General features: G+C 32.8%; 1 protein-coding gene across 1 annotated transcript; it reads left to right on the forward strand.

Moving 5' to 3' along the window:
• The first annotated feature begins 1,572 nt into the window (after positions 1-1,572).
• On the forward strand, positions 1,573-20,011 carry LOC137921942 (forkhead box protein F1-like). The gene is made up of 2 exons (XM_068764747.1): positions 1,573-2,368; positions 19,165-20,011. The coding sequence occupies exons 1-2, from the start codon at positions 1,645-1,647 to the stop codon at positions 19,419-19,421; spliced, it is 981 nt and encodes a 326-aa protein (XP_068620848.1). The 5' UTR covers positions 1,573-1,644; the 3' UTR covers positions 19,422-20,011.
• Positions 20,012-20,120: the final 109 nt, after the last annotated feature.

Here is a 20,120-nt window from a genome sequence, read left to right on the forward strand (position 1 = left end):
AGTCGGCTGAAGATTTAAGAGAACGCGCGAACAAGCCAGATTGTATGCAAACTTTCCCGCCGACTGTCTAAATTAATCGTTAGATAAGCGGAAAAAAAATCAACCGATTATTGTTAGTAGTGGGGTAACCAAAGTTGGTAGCAAGTGGCGTATCATATTTATATTTATGTGAGCCTTTGTTAGTAGCCCCCTAGTCTAAATGTCTATGTATGTATAATTTATTTATATGTGGTGGGTTGCATTATTTTATCTTAATTTACGGTAATGCAAGTGATTTTTGTTTAAATAAATATATCACAGTAAATCTGTTCCTAATTTTAATAATAAGTTAATGCTGCTTTTCTGTCGGATTAATATAAATTTCGTCATAATCTAACAGGCGATTGCCATGTCATTTCACAATTTAGATTTTCTGAAACAATTAGAAGTTATTTATAGAGATATAAGAACGCCTTTTTATTAGTCGAGATATGTTTATGCAAGCAGCAACTTGTTTATCTATATAAGTTGGAACACTTCGCAGATTTAAATAACAATAAAAAAATTACTGCTACGTTGCATTATCGGTATTTCAGTTATTAAATTTTAATAAATGTACAAATTTGTAAAATTATATTTTTGTATAATGACCGTCCCATTGAAGTTGTTCTAAACGTATGAATCACTAATCACTCCTTGAAGAAACAATGAAAATAGACTCTATGTGGGCGTGTTAAGGATAGTTTTTGTATTTCAACGAGAGCTTACGCGAGGTCGAGTAAATAAATCCGGCAAGTTTAATGCAAAACTTTTGGTTTACGCTTTATGGTAAATATTTGGTAAACGTCGTATAACTGTTTTATAGATCTAGTAAAATGTTTGCTTTAATTGTGCTAGGTCAAGAGCGGGCGTTCGACAGGCGTCCTTGCGACGGATAAATATTATTGTCTAAGCGGGTTTTCCGTTCTTTAGTGTTTGTACGGGAATGTGGATGATACGGGGCGCGGGCTGAGGTGCAATGACCGCAGATGTGATGCTGTTACATGTTATATGATAACCAATGTTCAATATCTCCCAACGCAAATCATTTATTTTGACACGTTGTTAATTAGCAATGATTCCCTCATTGAATCACGATGCATTGACTAGTAATTTACTAGGTAGACGTATACAATACATTCTATCAAATATGAGAAGATGATGACTGCAAGAGGACACGCAGATATCGTCTTCGTGCGTCTTTACTTACCATTAAAGCACTACATCAAATAAAAGATTTAAGGGAGTGCTAGAATTTTGATACTGTTATTAAATCAGTTGTCAAGAAAAACCTGTGGGCAGTTTGTTTTATTAATTGTAAACACGAATAATACACGCAATATATATTATATCACGCGAAAAAGATTTGCACTAATCATCGGTTTACCTAAAAGCGAGTACGTGTTAAAAATCATGGGTGCGCCAGGCGTGTGACTTGTAGGGCACACGCGGGTGGGGTGTGGAGAAGGGGAAGGAAGCTGCGAGGCGGCGCGGCTTGGGCGGCGGCGAAAAGCGCGCAGTGGGCGGCCGCAGGCGCACTGCTTCCCGAAACGCGCTTACACGCGCACGCGCACGCGCTCGCGAATACGAACGCGAACACGAACGCGAACGCCAACGACAACTCACATGAAGACCGAAGAACAAAGCACCGAGGAGGCGGCCCGCCGCGCTCCAGCCACGCGGCGACAGGAAAAACCACCCTTCTCCTATATCGCCCTCATCGTCATGGCCATTCGCCATTCCCCGAACAAACGGCTAACTCTCAGCGAAATATACGCCTTTCTCCAACAACAGTTCCCCTTCTTTCGCAGCTCCTATCAAGGTTGGAAAAATTCTGTTCGCCATAATCTTAGTTTAAACGAATGCTTCGTTAAAATTCCTAAAAGTATAGGAAGACCCGGAAAAGGGCATTACTGGACGATAGACCCGTCGACGGAATTCATGTTCGAGGAGGGCTCGTTCAGACGACGGCCACGTGGATTCCGCCGCAAGTGCCAGGCTTTGAAGCCCCAGTTTGGAAGCGGAAGCTATCTCTGCGGTGGCGGAGTGGCTGCTTTGCCGTCAACGCAGCCGGCGGGTTATGAATTAGCAAGTGGAAGCGGATCAAGCGCAGGGGGATCGGCTCCTATAGATTATGGCTCTTGTGCTTATTCTCACTCAAGTTCCAGCGGGCAACAGTTAGCTTATGGCGGAGAATATTGTTCGTATGCAGGAATGGGAGAACGTGAATGGCCACTCGCCTACAGTGCGGTGGAGCCGACTTATCGGCCTCCGCCTCCGTCACCGCCTTCGCGTCACGATCTATCAGATCTTATACCTAATTACCAGTACGCTGTCGCTAATGAACACGGTAAGTCATTAATAATAAGAGTCCGACGTCATTTTTTAACTGAATTTATTTCAAATAAAAAGATATGATTTGTTGCATTGTTTGACATTTTAAATCTTCTTACTTAAAATTATAACCGAATAAAGATAGTATTAAATATCAATAAACAATGTGTAATTATTGGTTAGTGTAGAAGTTTTCTCAGAATTCTAAGTAGATATTTAAGAGTTTCAAATGTTTCCCAAGTTACTAATATTATAAATTATAACATAATTATTATTTTATTTATTATTTTTAAACGGTATATTTTTTAAAGACTTTTTTTTACTCATCATTACCATTACATATCAATAGAATATAAAGTGTGGTATTAATACAAATTGTGAACCGAAATTATTGTTGAATTATATACTACAATTGTTAATGTTTACAAACTCTACAGGAGATTACATTAATATTAATTCTCTATCTATCCGCCTCGGGGCCTCGACAACCTCTATCCCTTACTTTCTAACATTATAATACTAAGAGAGTTAATGTTTAATTTTAAAAATAAAAAAAATCTAAAATATTTTCTAGAAGGGTTCATTTATTCAGTTCGAAGTATTAAATTTAATACTATTTTTTCTTGTTCACTTTAAAGCTTCCTCTGATTTTCATAACAGTGGTACAAAACTAGTGGTCTTTTGAAGAACCATAACAATATAACAACGAAAATATATATATATATATATATATATATATATATATATATATATATATATATATATATATATATATACACATATATATACATATATATATATATAATATTTTCGTTGTTTAAAATTTGGTATAAACGGCAAATAAAATTTTTTTTGTCAATTTTCAATCAGATGGAATTTACTATATTTGATTATGACATACGCACTCTCTGACTACTCTACTTTTTACTTTAATACACTTGTACTTCAGTAAAGAGTAGTTTCATTATAACGAAACACGTTTAGAAATCTTTATTATATAGAATTAGGTATTGTATGTTTTAGAAAAAGTTTGATTTTATGAAACAGACCTGTCATTCTCGTTCACACATATTATTTTATTCAAGAAAACGATTGACAATCGTTTTCTTGTTAGTAAAAATTCTTGAATATTTCAAAGTATGTTTTTATGTATTATCTCGAAAGGAGCGATGACAGCCCCCCGCCGTCAACACAACTATAGAATCTGTTTAACCTCACCAAAAAGTTTTCAAGTGCTTCCAGTAGCTCGAGAGTGTTAATTTATGCCTAAATTATCGATAAAGATAATAAATATTTAAAACCATCACTATATATAAATAAAGGTCTTGTCCCCGGGTTTCGAGCCGGGGAGCCAGCCCCTTGCCACTTTAACTTGTTTAGCCTATCTAGCCTATATAGCCTCTATAGCCTCTATGGATCGTTGATGGACTGCGATCTTGTCAATCAGTTTCGAAGGGAAAACCACGTTTAACTGCCGTTAGTCATCTTCGGGAGCACACATTGCTCGTAAGCCTCCGTCTTTAGGTACTTTGGACTATTGTACGAGAAGATGTATGCAATAGATTAATATAAAATAATCACACGGTATGCTATAACAAATTAACTTCAGCCGAAAGTAAACGATACGTAAATAGATTAAACGTGTTTTATGCTATATTCTACATATACGAATCTCATGGTATGGTTTAATATATGTTATTTTTATATGTATACAACATCATTTCTATTTTTGGTAAGAAAAATCACACACATAACATTTGATTTTGTATTTATTGATGAATTGTTACATTCCGTATATCGTTCAAATTCGGAGACATTAGGTTCTGTTGGCAAATACTGAATTTGTCGCATCTGGAATCCACAAGTTAAAATATGAAGTATTCTAATTTTGTTATCTAGCAATTGTTTGAGGTTAGATTATTTATTAGAAAATTAGTTTATTATCTCCCTAATTAATGATAAATATTAAAAATGATCGTATAATGATTTGCACCGAACATTTATGCTTGGAAATTCGAATTTTATACTTACGAGATACTGTATTTCTACTCTTTAGTATCTACCTAGGCCGCCCATAAGTTCTGTTACAAAGAAAATATCCGATGATTTTTTTAAAAAAAAATATTTTAAAGATTTATGTGTGATTATGTAGAGTGAAAAACCATATGTTAACGTACTAAACTAGTTATTCAAAGTGTCCACCCTGCTGCCTTCAAAGCTTTCTTAAACGACTCAATATTCGAGTGACGCTTAGAGCGTTTATAATCCAAGGGTTTAAATTTGGAATAACCGAGGGCCACCATCATCAACCTTTATGAATTCTGGAACATTTTGCTCAAGTCAATTTTGGGTAGTGCGCGTCTTACTACCCGTGGCTGAATCCTGTTGGAATGTCCAAACTTCGATTTTGAAAAAGGTGAGGTTGAGAGGTTTAACTACCGCTTCTAATACGATATCTTAACACACTTTGGCTAAAGTTTTTCCTCTTTTTTCGCAAAAATGGAGTTTTGTAACCCCTTGGTAGGTCATCCTACCATGAAGTATGTTGGATGATGGCCTTGCTGAACTTTGGCCTCTACCTCGGAAGCTTCTTTAGAACTGTATGCATACTCTCTATCATTTTGTTTTTTTTAGCGCTCCTCGATTGTAAATACTTTTTCATCGGTAAAGAGAATTTTTCTGTTTGTCGTTCGCGTATCTAAGTAACAGCTGTTTTGATCTTTCGACTCTCTTTTGTTTTAGTGCCCGATTTAAGGTATGTCCTGTGTATCTTCGGTAAACGCCTAAACTTAAATCTTGTATAATAATCCGAGAAAGTGTCTTTGGCGGGATTCTCATTTCTCTGGAAAGAATTTTCTGCTTCTTTTTGAGATTTCGACGAATTCTGGCCTTGACTGCAGTAACGGCCTTGTTTGTTCGAATAGACCGCGGCCGGCCGGATCTTTCACCAACATCATCAACAGACATGGTTTCAGTGTAGCTTTGGACGGTACGATACACAAACATTCAACTAGTCCCTAGCTTTTTCAATGTATCAAAAATGTTGGCTGGCTCTTTACCTACTTTGTACAGTGCAATTACTGCAATCCTATTCTCTTTAGTGCCCTACTCCATTTTCAAAACAAATAATTTTTAAAAAAACATACAATAATTGTGGGAAAGAAGTCTATTTTTTATCGTAGAAGCTAATGTTCGAAATAAAAATTAATGTTTTTTTTTATAATGTATGTAAACAGTCAGTAACAGAATTTATGGCTAGACTAAGTACTATAGAGTGAAAATACAATATCGTAAGCATACAGTTCACTAAAATTAAAAGTACACATATTTTTTATTATATTTTTTCAGGGTTGTTATAAAAATCTCTAAAATGGTTTTACGAAACTGATTTTTTTCCATTCCTGGTAAAGACTGCTATGCTATGCTGCTATGCTAGCGATATTTTTTAACAAAATATTTTAATAGATCAAAATATTATAAGATAACCTCAAAATTCAAACATGCACGGGATTTATTTAATTATTCATTTGTTTCAAACCGGTGAGCAAGTATGGCGTATTTATTTTTATGTAATATCATATAACGTTAAGCACCGTTACCTTTGTGTAAAGAAATTAACAATCATAACTATGTATGTCTATAAACGTCGATCAAATTGATTTTTAATTTGGTTTATTTTAATCTTTTTCCCGAAAAAGTTGGAATTAATAAATATAAATTATTTTGTTTTAGGTTAATTTATTGTTTATATCTTTGAATTAATAAATTATTAAGTATTTAAATTTAGCATAGTAAAATTTTTAGTTAATTATTTTTAAAAAAGGTTATAAGAAAGAGTGTATGGAGACAGTTGAAAAAGAAAAGAGCTTTTGATTTCAGTGTGCCAACTGAAAAAAAAGTCCTACTTTTATTTGTTTTATTTTGTTAGCATTCCGATTCAATTTCCGAGAGTAGATCGTAGCTCCGATTGTTGACGGGTAACGTAGTTTTCGAGATGTATGTAGGTAGGTTTATGTAATCTTAGTAATTTATTAAATTCGACATTCGCAAATTTGCCCCGTTTAGATTTTCCGTACTAGGAAATCATAAAGGACAAAGAAGCTGAATAAGTGTCCATAGTCTTCCGTTTTTCCTATTTTTCGTTTGAAAGAAACTTATTTACAAAAGTAAATAAAAAATGCATCTAAGTAAAAAATAATGCTTTCGATACTGATTTTAGAAAACATTTTTTCTCTCTTTTAAAGCTTAAAACACCTTTTCAGAAGATATTTTATGAATTTTTGTTTTTCTATGTTGATAGAAAGACATGTAGTTCACATATCAAAACACAATACTAATAGTATTGAAAGGATGAAATAATGTACACAAAGTGATTGATTTTATATGAAGTAAAATCGTGTCGTTTTAATACAATGGACATAAACATTACACACACATACAAGATTTGTGTGCGCCAATCACTAACCTCCCTTTCGCGTCGATCATCCCTCTCTTTCGCAAATGATACAATTATCTTTAACTATAGGTGGGGTATATTAAGTTAGGTAGAGCTGTGAAAGTCTCACAGCTTTATGCTATCTTAGTAGATAAGTTACTTTTGTCCGAAAATTTGCTTTGTCTGTACTAAAAGATAAAGTGGACAAACAGACACCTTCTTTCTGTCTAGTGTATTGCTAATTCAAAAATGTCTTCCGACATTTTTGAATTCGCAATACATTTTTGAATCATGGTCCTCAAAAAAGGCATTTGTTTTTAGTTACGACCTGTTCATTCGGTCCTAAATCTCTTGCTAAATTTGGAGAATAAGCCAGATAGGGTAGCAGTTCATTCTAGCCTCCTTGAGGTATTCTATGTGAATGACATCGCGTGCATCCCAAACAAGTGGCCATCATTTTTTATGGCCCGTTGTTAGGGCCTCTCATACTCACCCTATCACGAGGGACTATTTTCACAATTTTAATTATTCCACACCATGCTCTATTTGGCTGACCAACCTTAGCCTTCTTTGGTGAATATTTTTCAGAATACGTCCACTGTTTTGACTGTTATTTGAATTGTGAGGTATTTTGTCTACAGTCATAATACTGCATAAAAACTCTAGATTGCGGCTGAACATGGGTAAACACTGTCTGAAGTTGTCACACGGTTGCGTTTAAGGTCGAGTGTTAGAAATGGCATTACCCATATCGCGAATACCCATTTCATGTTCAAATAACCGAGTAAATTTTGATTTACTTAAAAGAAGACTAGACGCATCTCAACTGAACAGTTGAAATGCCTCTAGTCTCAGCCATTTGCAATATTTCATTATACAACTGTCCAAAATTCTTTATTAATAACTTCGTTAATTTTATTGATATTTTCGGGAATGCCAACCTCTTTTGAGAAACCTGAACATAAGATTTTACGTGTGCTGGTACAACCATAACGGAATACGGTAGACCAGACATCTAGACGCAGTGTCTCCACAATATTTATCAAGTCTTTCCTTCATTTAAGTATTCGTTTTTTTACGTAAAAAATAGTGCTTTATCAAGACACATTTCACACATTCAAAATTTGACTGTCAAACACAAACTAAATGGCTAAGCTTGCTAAAAATTTGACAGTAGCCTATCAATGGAAGGCAGTAGCTATTTCTTATTTGTACATAATACATTAGGTTAGGTTAGTTTTGGAACTTTAGTTTTTTATATTAACAATAGTTGCATTAGTGCATACCTACCATCAGTTTAAACTTAATAAAAGTATGTTTTTTAAAACATTCGTACTTCGAATTTCCGTATTACGTGTATTTTATTATTTACTGAATCGATCCGAAGGCTTTCATAGACGACATTTTTAAGTGTTGAGTAGAATTTTTAAATCTTACGAATAAATCATTCAGTCAACTGACATTCCATTTGGTATTAGTGTGTATTCGTTAGTAATTTAATATTTATAATTAATTAGTAGTTACGATTTTATTAACATTTTATCCTTAGCTTAAATTTAGTGTTTTCTATATTTTCATATCATTAGTTCAAAATAATAGTTGTTTGTTTGAAACCATTGTTCATTCAGACGAAATAAAATTTTTGTGTCTTAACATTCTAAATTTTTATTTTATTTATTCTTTCATGTTTGTAAAACTTATTTAAATACGTTATAGTACATGTGTCAAAAATACAACTTTCTCAAAAAAATCAGCTTTTGTTCTAATTTAAATAAAATTCTTACGGTTGTCTAGAAGAAATTACCTTGTGTGACAAGTGTGTGTAGCTTTTCTTGACCGTTGAATATATTTTCTTACGTGTACAGTAAAGAATAATAAATTATATTAAGTTTCGTTATTTGTTGATCTGTGAAAAGGAGACGGTCGTTATTTGCACTAGCGAGATAACTTAAGTACAGTAAAAAGTGGTAGGCCCAAATCATATTCTTGTTTCTGTTTGAAGTCGACGCAGTTATCCTAGCGACGGTGTTACAGCATCGACGACTCGCGGATCAGAGAATGCGTGTTAAGTGCCCAAATAAATAATAGGCCTTTCAGTTTTAAGAAGCGCATCAAATACATCATTCACTATTTCGCGCGGTTAGTTTACATTTTTACGTAGTATGGCTGTAGATATATAAAAACTAATGAAGTTACCTAGGTAAACACGAGTTTATTACGCGCCGGTTTGCAAATTTTTTGTTTCATATTTTACGAATACCTCTAAAGGAAGGAAGAAATAAGTTTAATCAGATCACTTATTTCAAATTTTTAAATTTCACTACTGACAAACAATAACTATTTTGAACTTTAGAAGAAATCTTTTTACAAATAACTCCTAATAGTAAAAAAATACAATGATAGTGTGTATGTAAATCTTATTTTAAAAGCCAGTATTATTATTTATTGGAAAGCGAATCGATGGGAGTAACCTCGATTCGCTTTCCAATATATCTAACGATATACGAATATATAACGATAGCTCTTATGAAACTTACCTGTGTGATAGATTTGTTAAAACCAAATCTTATGTTAGTTATAGCTACTACATTCATATTGTACATAAATGTTTCATGCAACACAAGGATATTGTGTTAAGAACTAAGACTAGTATTTTAATACCAGATAGTTTAACTATAAAGTAAATATGTAAAAAAGTAATATGTCTTTTGGAGCCAGGTCTGGACATGATAGCGGGTGCCTTATTATTTCCCAAATTTATTATTTTCCAAAGTATAGGTTTGTGTGTTGTTCACAATTTTTGTGGCCCGGCGGTCCCCCGGAATAAAACGTTAGTTAATGTTAGTCACTTCGGAGCGCTTACTCGTCGATCGCCTGTTTAATATAGTCTGCTGATACTGTTGAAATTTGTGTTCCGAAATATATAATTATTCAGATGATCGAAGTTTTTATTATCTTTCAATTCGTTTTCACATAAGTTTTCAGATTGGGCCACGATTTTTGCACCATTCATCATTCGTCTTTAAAATATGACTATAGGTTGCAATAAAAACCGGAATCAATTCTCCACAATTCGTTCTTTCGTGTTACTTCGACGCAAATGGTTTAACTTGTTTTTCTAGTTCCTTTGCTGTAGAATAAGTATTTCTATGGCGATCTCACTCGACAATTTACACTATCAACACTTTTGGCAAATCGCGCGCCAGAGCGAGCCTTATCTTTTTTTAATTACCTGTATGGAATCGGTGTGGCCACCATTCTAATGTTAATTCCGATACTGTGTTGTATCTAAAGCACTGTTTTATGGTCGCTTGCTTCTCTATTCTCTTTGGTCGCTGTAGTGGGGAATTTTCGAATTTTATGTTTTTTTTTTAATCTTTTATTTGATACACATATATGGCTTACTAAAACCATCTAAAGGAAAATGTTCAATACTTTTACTTTTTTTTTCCTTTCATATAATTAACTTGTAAAATACGACAAATAGATGAGTACTTTTTTTGTAAAAAAACATGTACGTTCGACAAATTTTCACAGTTTATTTACATTTAGTTAATGTTTATTAAGTTAGATATTGATCATTCTGTTTTATTACTTATTGCAATTATAAACCCAGGGACATTACCCAAGCAATCTTTATTAAGATAATACTTGTTAACTAAATGTTGCTACAGATAGTTTTACTTTAATTAACCCAATATTACCTTAATAATTTAGTAGCACAAAAATAGGTCGGTCCCATGTAAGGGTTATATGCTTTAAGATTTTCTAACGAGGCGCTCATAATACTTGATGTGTTTCTTTGGATAAATTGGTGGCAGTGGGTGGGGTACGTCGTCCGCGCAGACAACTGCCGTTGTGGCTGAAAGGTCTTCGAGTGGCCGAATAAATAAGAATAAATGACAAGAAAAAATTTTTTTGTGTGATAATCTAAATTATCATCGAAATCGATAAGTAATGTCATATTTTATCCCGGTGTAAGTAGTTGTTCTGTACATAACAATGTATGGTACTCGGTAGAAGGGTACGTAACGATTTTTATATATCTCATTTCATTCCTGTGCAGATGATACAGGAGGTGGGTGCAAAACACTGTGCACCATCCATTTACGTGCTCATCTATATCAGTGCAATGCGCGTTAAACTCCTAGCGTTTATGATTTCCTGTGAACGTTGCAACGAAACGTTGCAACTGAATGCCTTCTAATTAAGTCTTGTTAGTTAGTTAGTTTTGTATGTATTTATAAGTTTTTCACGCATGCGATCGATCGGTTAATATTTTAAATGTTTCTTGCTAAAAGTCAACGAATTAATACAAAATTGTTAAGTTTAATTTTCACATGACATAGAAATTATATATTCATCGAATTCCGGAAGCAGAAAATCTGCAAACACAAAAATTATAGAAATACGTCCAAGCGTTGTTGTATCACAAATAGTGTAATTAACATGACTTTATTTTATAAAAAGGTTAAGGTAAGGTTGGTTATTGTATATGTATATTGTATGTGTTTATATTGTAAGGTTGGTTATATGTGTAAAAGCTTTAAAGGTGCAGATATATAGCTCATACGTCAGCGAAAACCTTTGAAGCATCTATTTCCAAAAATCTTGTATATATTATCGCTTTAAAACTCTCTTCGAACGTGATATTCTAATAGTTGCTGGCAGTAGCAAGTCCACAGGGGCAGATAGTAAACAATAATTAATTGAAATGTGTATTATCTGAATTTTGAAAACGCACATCGTATTATATTATCATTAAGTTATTTTAAATAGGTTGTATCATACATTTTATCTACAAATGTGGTATACTTTCCCCTCTTAAAAGCTTTTACATCAATAACCAATCAACCTGTGTATATTGACAATTAGACTAGATAGACTAAACTTTTGACTGATGGTCTTTTAATACTTATTAGTTTAATTGATTAATGCCATATTATAATACTAATTATAATTTCCGTATTATTTATTAACCTGTTGAATTTGTCTTCATCCAGAAGAGGTTTTCACGAAGACAGGTACGAAAACATGAAAATCAGTCAAGCCGTCCTGCAATTATAAAAGGTGTAACTAACATGACTTTGATTTATATACATAAAATTGTTATATATATAGATACACTAACTTAAGATGTAAGCAATAACAAGTCATTAACAAGTGATTATTAGTGGAACTTAAAGTTTTATTCTTCGTCAAAATGTTAACCGATATTAACTAAATACAAGTTTATTTGTCAATATATTAATTAATTTATTTTATTACACAGATAGATTTATTGAAAGTGATCACTTGTGGATGTTATGAGGGGAATTCCAAAAGAGTCCGATTCAATTAAAACTAGAATCAAAGTGAAATACCATGCCTTAGCTTGTATACAAATTATAAGACTACGAAAATGGTTAGGTAACAGCAATTTAACATTTAAACGCACTTTGTAGCCAACTGTCATCATCTACTTTTAATTTTATTTAATTCTAAAAGTTTGTTAGATGGTTAATTGGATAAAATATGGGTAATTGGTAACAATAGTTATTTATGTGTTAAATAATAATTTCAGAATACCTAAAAATATCAGAACATTATTCAACGCATTTTAAAAAAAAACTTACATATGTATGTATAAGTAAATAGTCTTGGACGGGTTAATCGACAATTTATAGCTGTACAAGTGAGTTTTGGGTTGTTTCTTAGAAGCAGCAACACTCCCTTACGACGGTCGTAAAACCTGCGGTAACATGTGCGACGGTAGAGCTTGTAGTGCCTGATGCGTTTTCTTTGTCTATCTATATCTATCTACAGACAAAATTAAATACATGTTTTTATTTAAGTACATGTTTTTTTGTCATTAGTACAATATTTTATAACGCTTTGCAGTCATGGGATAAATAGACTTGGAACGCTTGGAAGCGACTTTCATCCAGGCATCTTCTGACGACTTTAACAAAGTTGTCTGTTTGCTTTTTGGGTGGACGACTTACGCTGCGCTTGCTAGGCATGTTATCCATTCCTGAAACTTGAGGCTCGACGACCATCTATTCTATGCGTCATCTGAAATGCCGACTGGCGCTTCCACTTCCACTCTTCTATCAACTGGGCTATGTCGGTTACTTTCATTCGCCTTCAGATATATTCATTCTTGTTTTGATCTATCTCGTAGAGAAATCCCAAGCTTGCCGACGAAACGAGAGATGTTTTTATGCAGGGGTCCGTTTTAATGTACCGATTTCTAATCAATACACAGTAAGACATTGCTACAGAATATTACCAAAATGAAGTTTAGTGGAAAACGCAAATAAAATAACAGTTGTTTTTATACAACAAATGATAATGAAGTGTAAATGTAAAAGTGTTTGAAGATAATTTTGTGTCTATGTAATAGGTTTCAAGCATATTAAAGTCGTTATAACTAAAGTTTATGTAAGTTGATTTATCCCGTCCGAAGTTCTTGTTTTCAAAGTGTACAGCAATTTTATTATATGTATAAATATAGCCGCCATTTTTAATATAAAACGTGTAGTAAATATTGATAATAATATATATGGCCGGTTCGTCATAATGTTGCTAAAACTATGTATGTTGTCGTACATCCAAGAGGTTAACTGTAATTTCACTCAGATTGAGTCAACACGGTCGCGCGAATTGAACTCAAAAAATTATACGATATATCTATTTAGGCACTACTATGAGTCGAAATTTATAATAATATCCAATTTTTGTACGAGATATTTAAGCCTTAACAGAGAAGAGAAATATTTTCCTTAGTTTTAACACAAAGGTTAGAGGAAATAATTTGGTAAAATTACATGTATCTATATAATCTTATTATTAAAATCCCATAGTGGTTTCGTAATAATAATAAATACCCATCGAGTTTTGAACAAACACACTGATTAACTGGGTAAATTACTACAAACAAAACAAAAGAAAGGACAAAGCCTTTTATGTACAATAGTATAAGCAAATAACTTGGAGAATTCACACAAAACTCACAGCTAAAAGAGTTATACATATTGATTAACATACTTTTCATGCAAATTGTTACCTATTTAATTTTTTATTACCTTTGTTTGCTTCCGCTATAGTAACGTCTGAAAAAGATATCTCCATGAATTGGTTATTAGTCTTTAACTCTTGAAATAACTGGATAACAATGTAAAACACGTCGTCAACTCAAAATATATTTGTGAAAAAGAATTTTATATAGGAATTATGATCAGTTTGATTCAATCAAGTCTTAACGCTCACAGATAACAGCGAACAGTCAAACAGCGGTCAGTTTCCACCTGTCCTATTTTAATAAACCTGTTTTATATATATAATAAATCTGTTTTCATACATGTAGAAGCAGATGTTATTTTTTATTTACTATTACTCGAGTAATAATGATACGACACAAGTTACAAAAAAAAATTGCACATTTGTCTAAAAAATATACAACAGACTATAAATGGTTATCGAAACGGAGACATCCGATCATATGACGCGCAAACTCATAAAAAGTACATACGAGTCGAATTGATAGCCTCCGCTTTTTTTGAAGTTGATTGAATATAAAACTAAGCCTAGACGATAGCGGGGTGATGTGTTTCGGTTTACGCAGAGATAATGGCGTGTTACTTTCCGTACGCGCCTCGATGACTGCGCCTGCGCCGCCTGTAGGCACGTATGATCTGTTTACACATACGCCCGTTTGTTCGAGCCGTTTGATCTTTATAAATGCAATAGGTATTTCAAGAATACCACGGAGGAACTCAGACGAGAGCTTGCTTTAATGAACAAAAATACGAGAATGATTTTTAAGAACGACAACCTTGGTACGCTGTTTATTCTCGGCTATAGGTGCTCCGTTTATGAGCATTTTTTTTTATTTAGCGTAACTGACGTTTGTTTGAAAGTTTTAATTCAGTCCTGAATGTTCAGTCCAATACTTTTAGCTTCACCGTTTTCAACCAGACTGGAGAAGACTGAAGTCTTCGTATAACCCACTCAATTATGTTCAGCATGTTTCATATTAAAATGAGGTGCGTATATTTAAAAAGTATTAGAGAAACAACTAACAAGATAACTTTTTAACAGTTCCGTAATTTTTTAACGAATCTTATTTTATTTGTAGAAGAAGAGACAAATTATTTTACAATTTTAAACAATTTTTTACTAGTTTACGCCAAAATAATCATCTTAAATCTTAAATTAAAACTACCTTACTTAATAATTTAAAACTAATAATTTACTACGAAAGTTAGGGGGCTTAAAATAAAATAGTTAATTTAGTTTCCTTTTAATAAAGTTTGGAATTCCTTCATCTTGATCATTGAGATTAGATTTTTTGTTTTTTATGCCTGTTACCTAAATACACTTTTTTTGTTATAAATTTAATTCGGTAACAATCCTAGTAAATTTAAAATAGTTTTGCTGCAATATCATCGTATCGGCATCTAAAGAGACGACACAATGTATGTACCGTCCGTTTATACCTTTGCACGTTTAAAAATCCCTGGCTTGATCAAAGGTTGCAAATTAAAGTGCTATTAATGCTATTGCCTCTTAGGTGAAACGAAGCATCGTTGCTCGTGCTACAGTGTCGCTCTGCGAGTTATAATAGTTTCAAATACAATTATCGATTGAACATTATTTTAAAATTATTATTGGTGAATTATTATATTTCAACCAACAAATGTGCTTACCAAATCTATTAGACGGTAGGCAATGACAAATTATATTCTACTCTAACACACAGCGCATTGTTTCTATAGAGCGAATGTTATGATGTTATTGTTTATTTACGATGTGCATATTGGTAATATGAAATAATTGTTATTTTCAATCGCTACGTTTACATGTAAGTTTCATAATTTGATAGCGATATGCTCCACAATTTTACCATAACAAATTTATTAATAATTTTTTGTATAGATTTATTTGATCGTTAAATCCAAAATTTAACATTTATTTTATTTTGTAAATCAATTATAAAAAATATTCAATTTCAGGCTATTGCACAATTATTGCATGTTATGCATGCGCTTGGTTAGTGCAGTTAGAGTAGTACACACTCGCCTAATTAAGTACGCTTCCGTAACAATTGATCAACAAGAGTTTCGCCGAACACGAAGACTAAACAATGTAAATGTATTTCTTGCGCCGCGGTATTGGCTCCGATTTAGAAACTGTTCTAAACAAGTTAAAAATAGTCAGTGTAATTGACACTGAGATCGATGCATTTCACAGTTTTAACGCGATGTGTGCGGTCCGATGTCTTGAGCGTAGTTATCTGTATAAGGTTTCTTGCACGACAACCCAAAAAGCCGCACTCGACTACTGTAAATATATAAAAAATTACTAATCATCTGTACCGCAGCAACATATGATCGCAGTTCACCCTTTTACCCGACATCCTCGGTTTCTATTTATCTTGCAGTTTTTATTGCCCTAATTTAAAATAATACGACCCTAATGCTACACAGAAAATACGTCTTCATCCTTGTTTTATGCGATTTTATGGTAACCAATGTAAAATGATTTACCCTTGTGTAGAAATTCCTGTACATGAAATTCAGTGTAGTAAAGAGGAACTTCTTCTTTGTTATAACATTAATTTTAAAATAATGAGAGATGCAATTGTTTTGCTTCATCTAGGGTGGATCGAAGGCGCAATACCACATTATGCACGAAATTTTACATCCTTCGTGACCTGAAAATATTTGTCTCATCAAGATCTTGTTACAACAGGTACCACTATTTATATATCTGATAAAGTCAAGGCGAATTGAAACTGAAATTATATGAGTAGTTAAATATTTCAGATTTCGTTTCAATATACAAAGGAAGTAATTTTGTCTATTGCAAAAATAGTGTTGGCAGCACTTTTACAACCTTTATATATTTCACACGAATATTAAAATTCTTTTTGTCATATTGCGTCCTCGTGAATCCTTAATGTCTAAGTAACCGAATAAACCTATCGCTTTCTTACATTACAGTGTTTAGAAAAATAATTTCTGAAATAAAAACTTTCATTCGTCCCGCCTTGAAATCGTAAAACAATTTATTAGGTGAACATAACATCAATATAAAATGAATAATTTACTTTTTATTGCTGCAGTGACATAAAATATTTTGGTTGCCACGTATACCGCAAATATCCGGCATTAAGGATTCATATAACTCGCTAGCGATAATTCTGCAGTGTAATGACATTTATATATTTGCTGCGCGATTTATGCGAATTCCTTACACATGTTTCTTTTTTACTGTATCTTGAAATGCTTTGTTGGTTTATTCTCAAGTATTCCACATTCCGCCTGAACGGTCCACTTAAAAAACTATAAATCTATAGTTAAACATTGAAAGTACGGCAGTCAGGTTTGGGCAACCCCGGCGCGTGTCACTCGCCGCCTACCAACTTGAGAGCAATTTATCCCATCGCCGAAGCCCTCGACTTGATACGATGTGAAAAGTGATGACATGTACCAGCGAGCCGGCGGACTCACTGAGTGCACACTTAAATTTTCGATCACCAAATTGTAAGTCATCTATCGATAAAAAGTTCACCTTCACCGCTTTTAAATCTTCTATAGAATCGATCAGTCACCTAATTTGTTACGTATCAAACACTACTTTTAAATATATCCAGGCGTCGACACTTCTGAAATTATTATTTTTCGATCGGAGTGTTCTATAATAACACATGTTAAGATTCCGAGAAGGAGAAGCGCCCAATAGGATTTTATTCCTAAAATCGTCCAATTGGGAGGTTTGTTTAAATTACGGCTATTAGGTATTAGGAGTGTTCCACGTGGCCGACAACGGATGAGCAACAGGCGAGCCGCAGTCGATGGGAACGCACAAGGCGTGCAATTATAGCTAGCAGCTACAGATTTAATGTGAAATATGCTGCTGTATAATTTTATGCGGGCGTTACATGAATCAACGCACGCTGTCAGTCAAGCGCCTTACACGAGCGACTTCATTTTAGCAAATCCTTCGATTTCGAGGAAAATCATTTAATCAAACATCGGTAAATAGAGCTAATTTTAATTTTATTTTGAAATAATTACTAATATTTCAAGTAAAGTCATAGTAGGAAGAAAATATTTCGTTTTATAAAATATTTTAGTAAAAATTGAATGTAAGCCTGAAAAGTAATCATTAGGAGATAATTTCTTTTCATAAATAGTATCTTCTATCTCTAGTGCAATGACAGTTAAAAGTACGGTGCCTTAACGACAATATTAATATGATTAATAGATATTCATATAAAATTTTAAAACATCCCGCCTACTTTAAGCTCCTAATAAATTAAATCCTAGGACATACAGGGTTGTAAAATTATTTCTGAACGTTGCGTTATGTAGTTTTCACTATCGGCCTTCAAAATTTACACATGAGCAACATTTTGTGTACTATTTTATAAGCGTAATATAACGTATATGAATAACACTATTTTAAATAAAAACAATGTAATATACACATTATATGGCATCGAATGTCAAACATATGTATGTATACTTCCTATAGTTATTCTATTTATAAATAGGCTATTGTTTTATTTAATAATAAACACAAAATAATATTTTGTATTTAAGTTAAAACATAACATAGAAATAATAAGTAATTGTATTATATAACTCATGTTCCTGTCAAACATTAGCACGAACTTTTAATAGATTTTTTACTAACGAATTATTATTTCAATTCTTCAATTCTATTGCATAATATTTTTGTGTAGGCATAATGTAAATTTTACCTTTTGAGGTTATATAAATAAAATAGATATAATTTACCACAATTTTTTTTATAAAATTTTACACATCATTTATACTACAAAACCTCAGAAAAAGGCAGGGTTTTGTCAATAATTATATCATCGGCTGTTATCGTACGAAAGGCATTAGACTACCAGATGAATTAGTTTTTTTTTTTTTTTTATAAAAGAAAACTAGTTATTTTCAACATTACATTTGGTACTGCAGGATGTATCGCTAAAAGAACAACGTAAACACTGTTTTAGTTAAAGAACTCTTAGGTAAAATAAATTTCTTATTAACAATAACTTACAAACTATATTTCGTATAAAATTATGTAAAGGTTAAAATATTTTTTATAATACCTTCTTTATATTCTTACCTAACAATTCAAGACTTCTTTTCGATTTTTTTTTCTGCATTTTGTTTATGAAACAATCTGGACATTTATTAATGACGGAAATGTGTAGTAATCGTTATAAAACAAAAATTTCTTTCAAACGATAAATTTAAAGTTAAAAAAAACATTAATTATTCAGCGAGTTTCCTATTCTCTTTCATACTAGCGGTGCGCAAATAAATTTTAATAAATGGTGTTGTTTTTGAAATTCATTTTTTTTTCTTTAGGTGCGGCGCCGATGTTTGCAGGAATGCGGGGTGTACATCAACAAATGCTATCTGGGGGATCGCTTGCAAGTTCTCCAATCGCAAGCCTGGGCGGCTTCGGGCACCATTTATCTTCATCGTTGCCAACTTTGCCACCGGACCGTAAATCCACGACTCCATTGTCGGGTCTGGGTCCACCACCATCGTTAACGCCAACGCCAGCGCCTCCTCCGACGACTGCAACTAATGTACACTCTTATTACGACCATATGATATGATTTAATGGTTTAAAATGGAATATATAAAACATATGTAATGATTTAGTTAAAATTGTTAAATGTACTGATGGGATAGTTCTTTTGCTAATTACGAAAAAAAGGATATATCCATATCGGCCGTTTCAAGAAGCGTTGTCACTTCTAGCATTACACGATGCGGATGACGGAGTCATGAAAAGTGGTAGTAACTTCATACTTCAGCTTAATTAAAATTTATTTTACAGTACACGATAAAAGTTTAAGTACTGATGCAAATTTATATGTATCAGCCTGAGATATTTTTAAAAAATCGCTTTAGATCAAAAAAGTGAGAATATATTACATATAATGAATATATAATATAGATATATTTAGGTCTCGCGGCCTAAATTGATAAAATGTTACATAACTAAAATATAATCATAGTTAAGAGTAATTCAATAGAATTCGCAGGCTACTAAGAAGCCGGGAATTTTACGACATTATTAAAATTTAATAAAGCAAAAGCAAGAAATCCCACTACGTGAGTTTTACTCGTATCGATAGGGGTATAACTTTCTGAATTGTTTAAAATATTCATAAAATATTACTTTAATATGTAATCTAAAGGACGTAGCATTTAGCATTATGCCTGTTGTATTTAAATAATTAGTGATTTGCTAGGTTATTTCCAATCTTATAATGTCAACAATAATGTTAAAATATTTATATTTTTGTTAA

This window comes from Battus philenor, unplaced genomic scaffold (assembly GCF_028537555.1).
Source record: "Battus philenor isolate CCGP_79_NKW_IND1 unplaced genomic scaffold, ilBatPhil1.0.hap1 SCAF_1, whole genome shotgun sequence".
NCBI lineage: Eukaryota > Metazoa > Arthropoda > Insecta > Lepidoptera > Papilionidae > Battus > Battus philenor.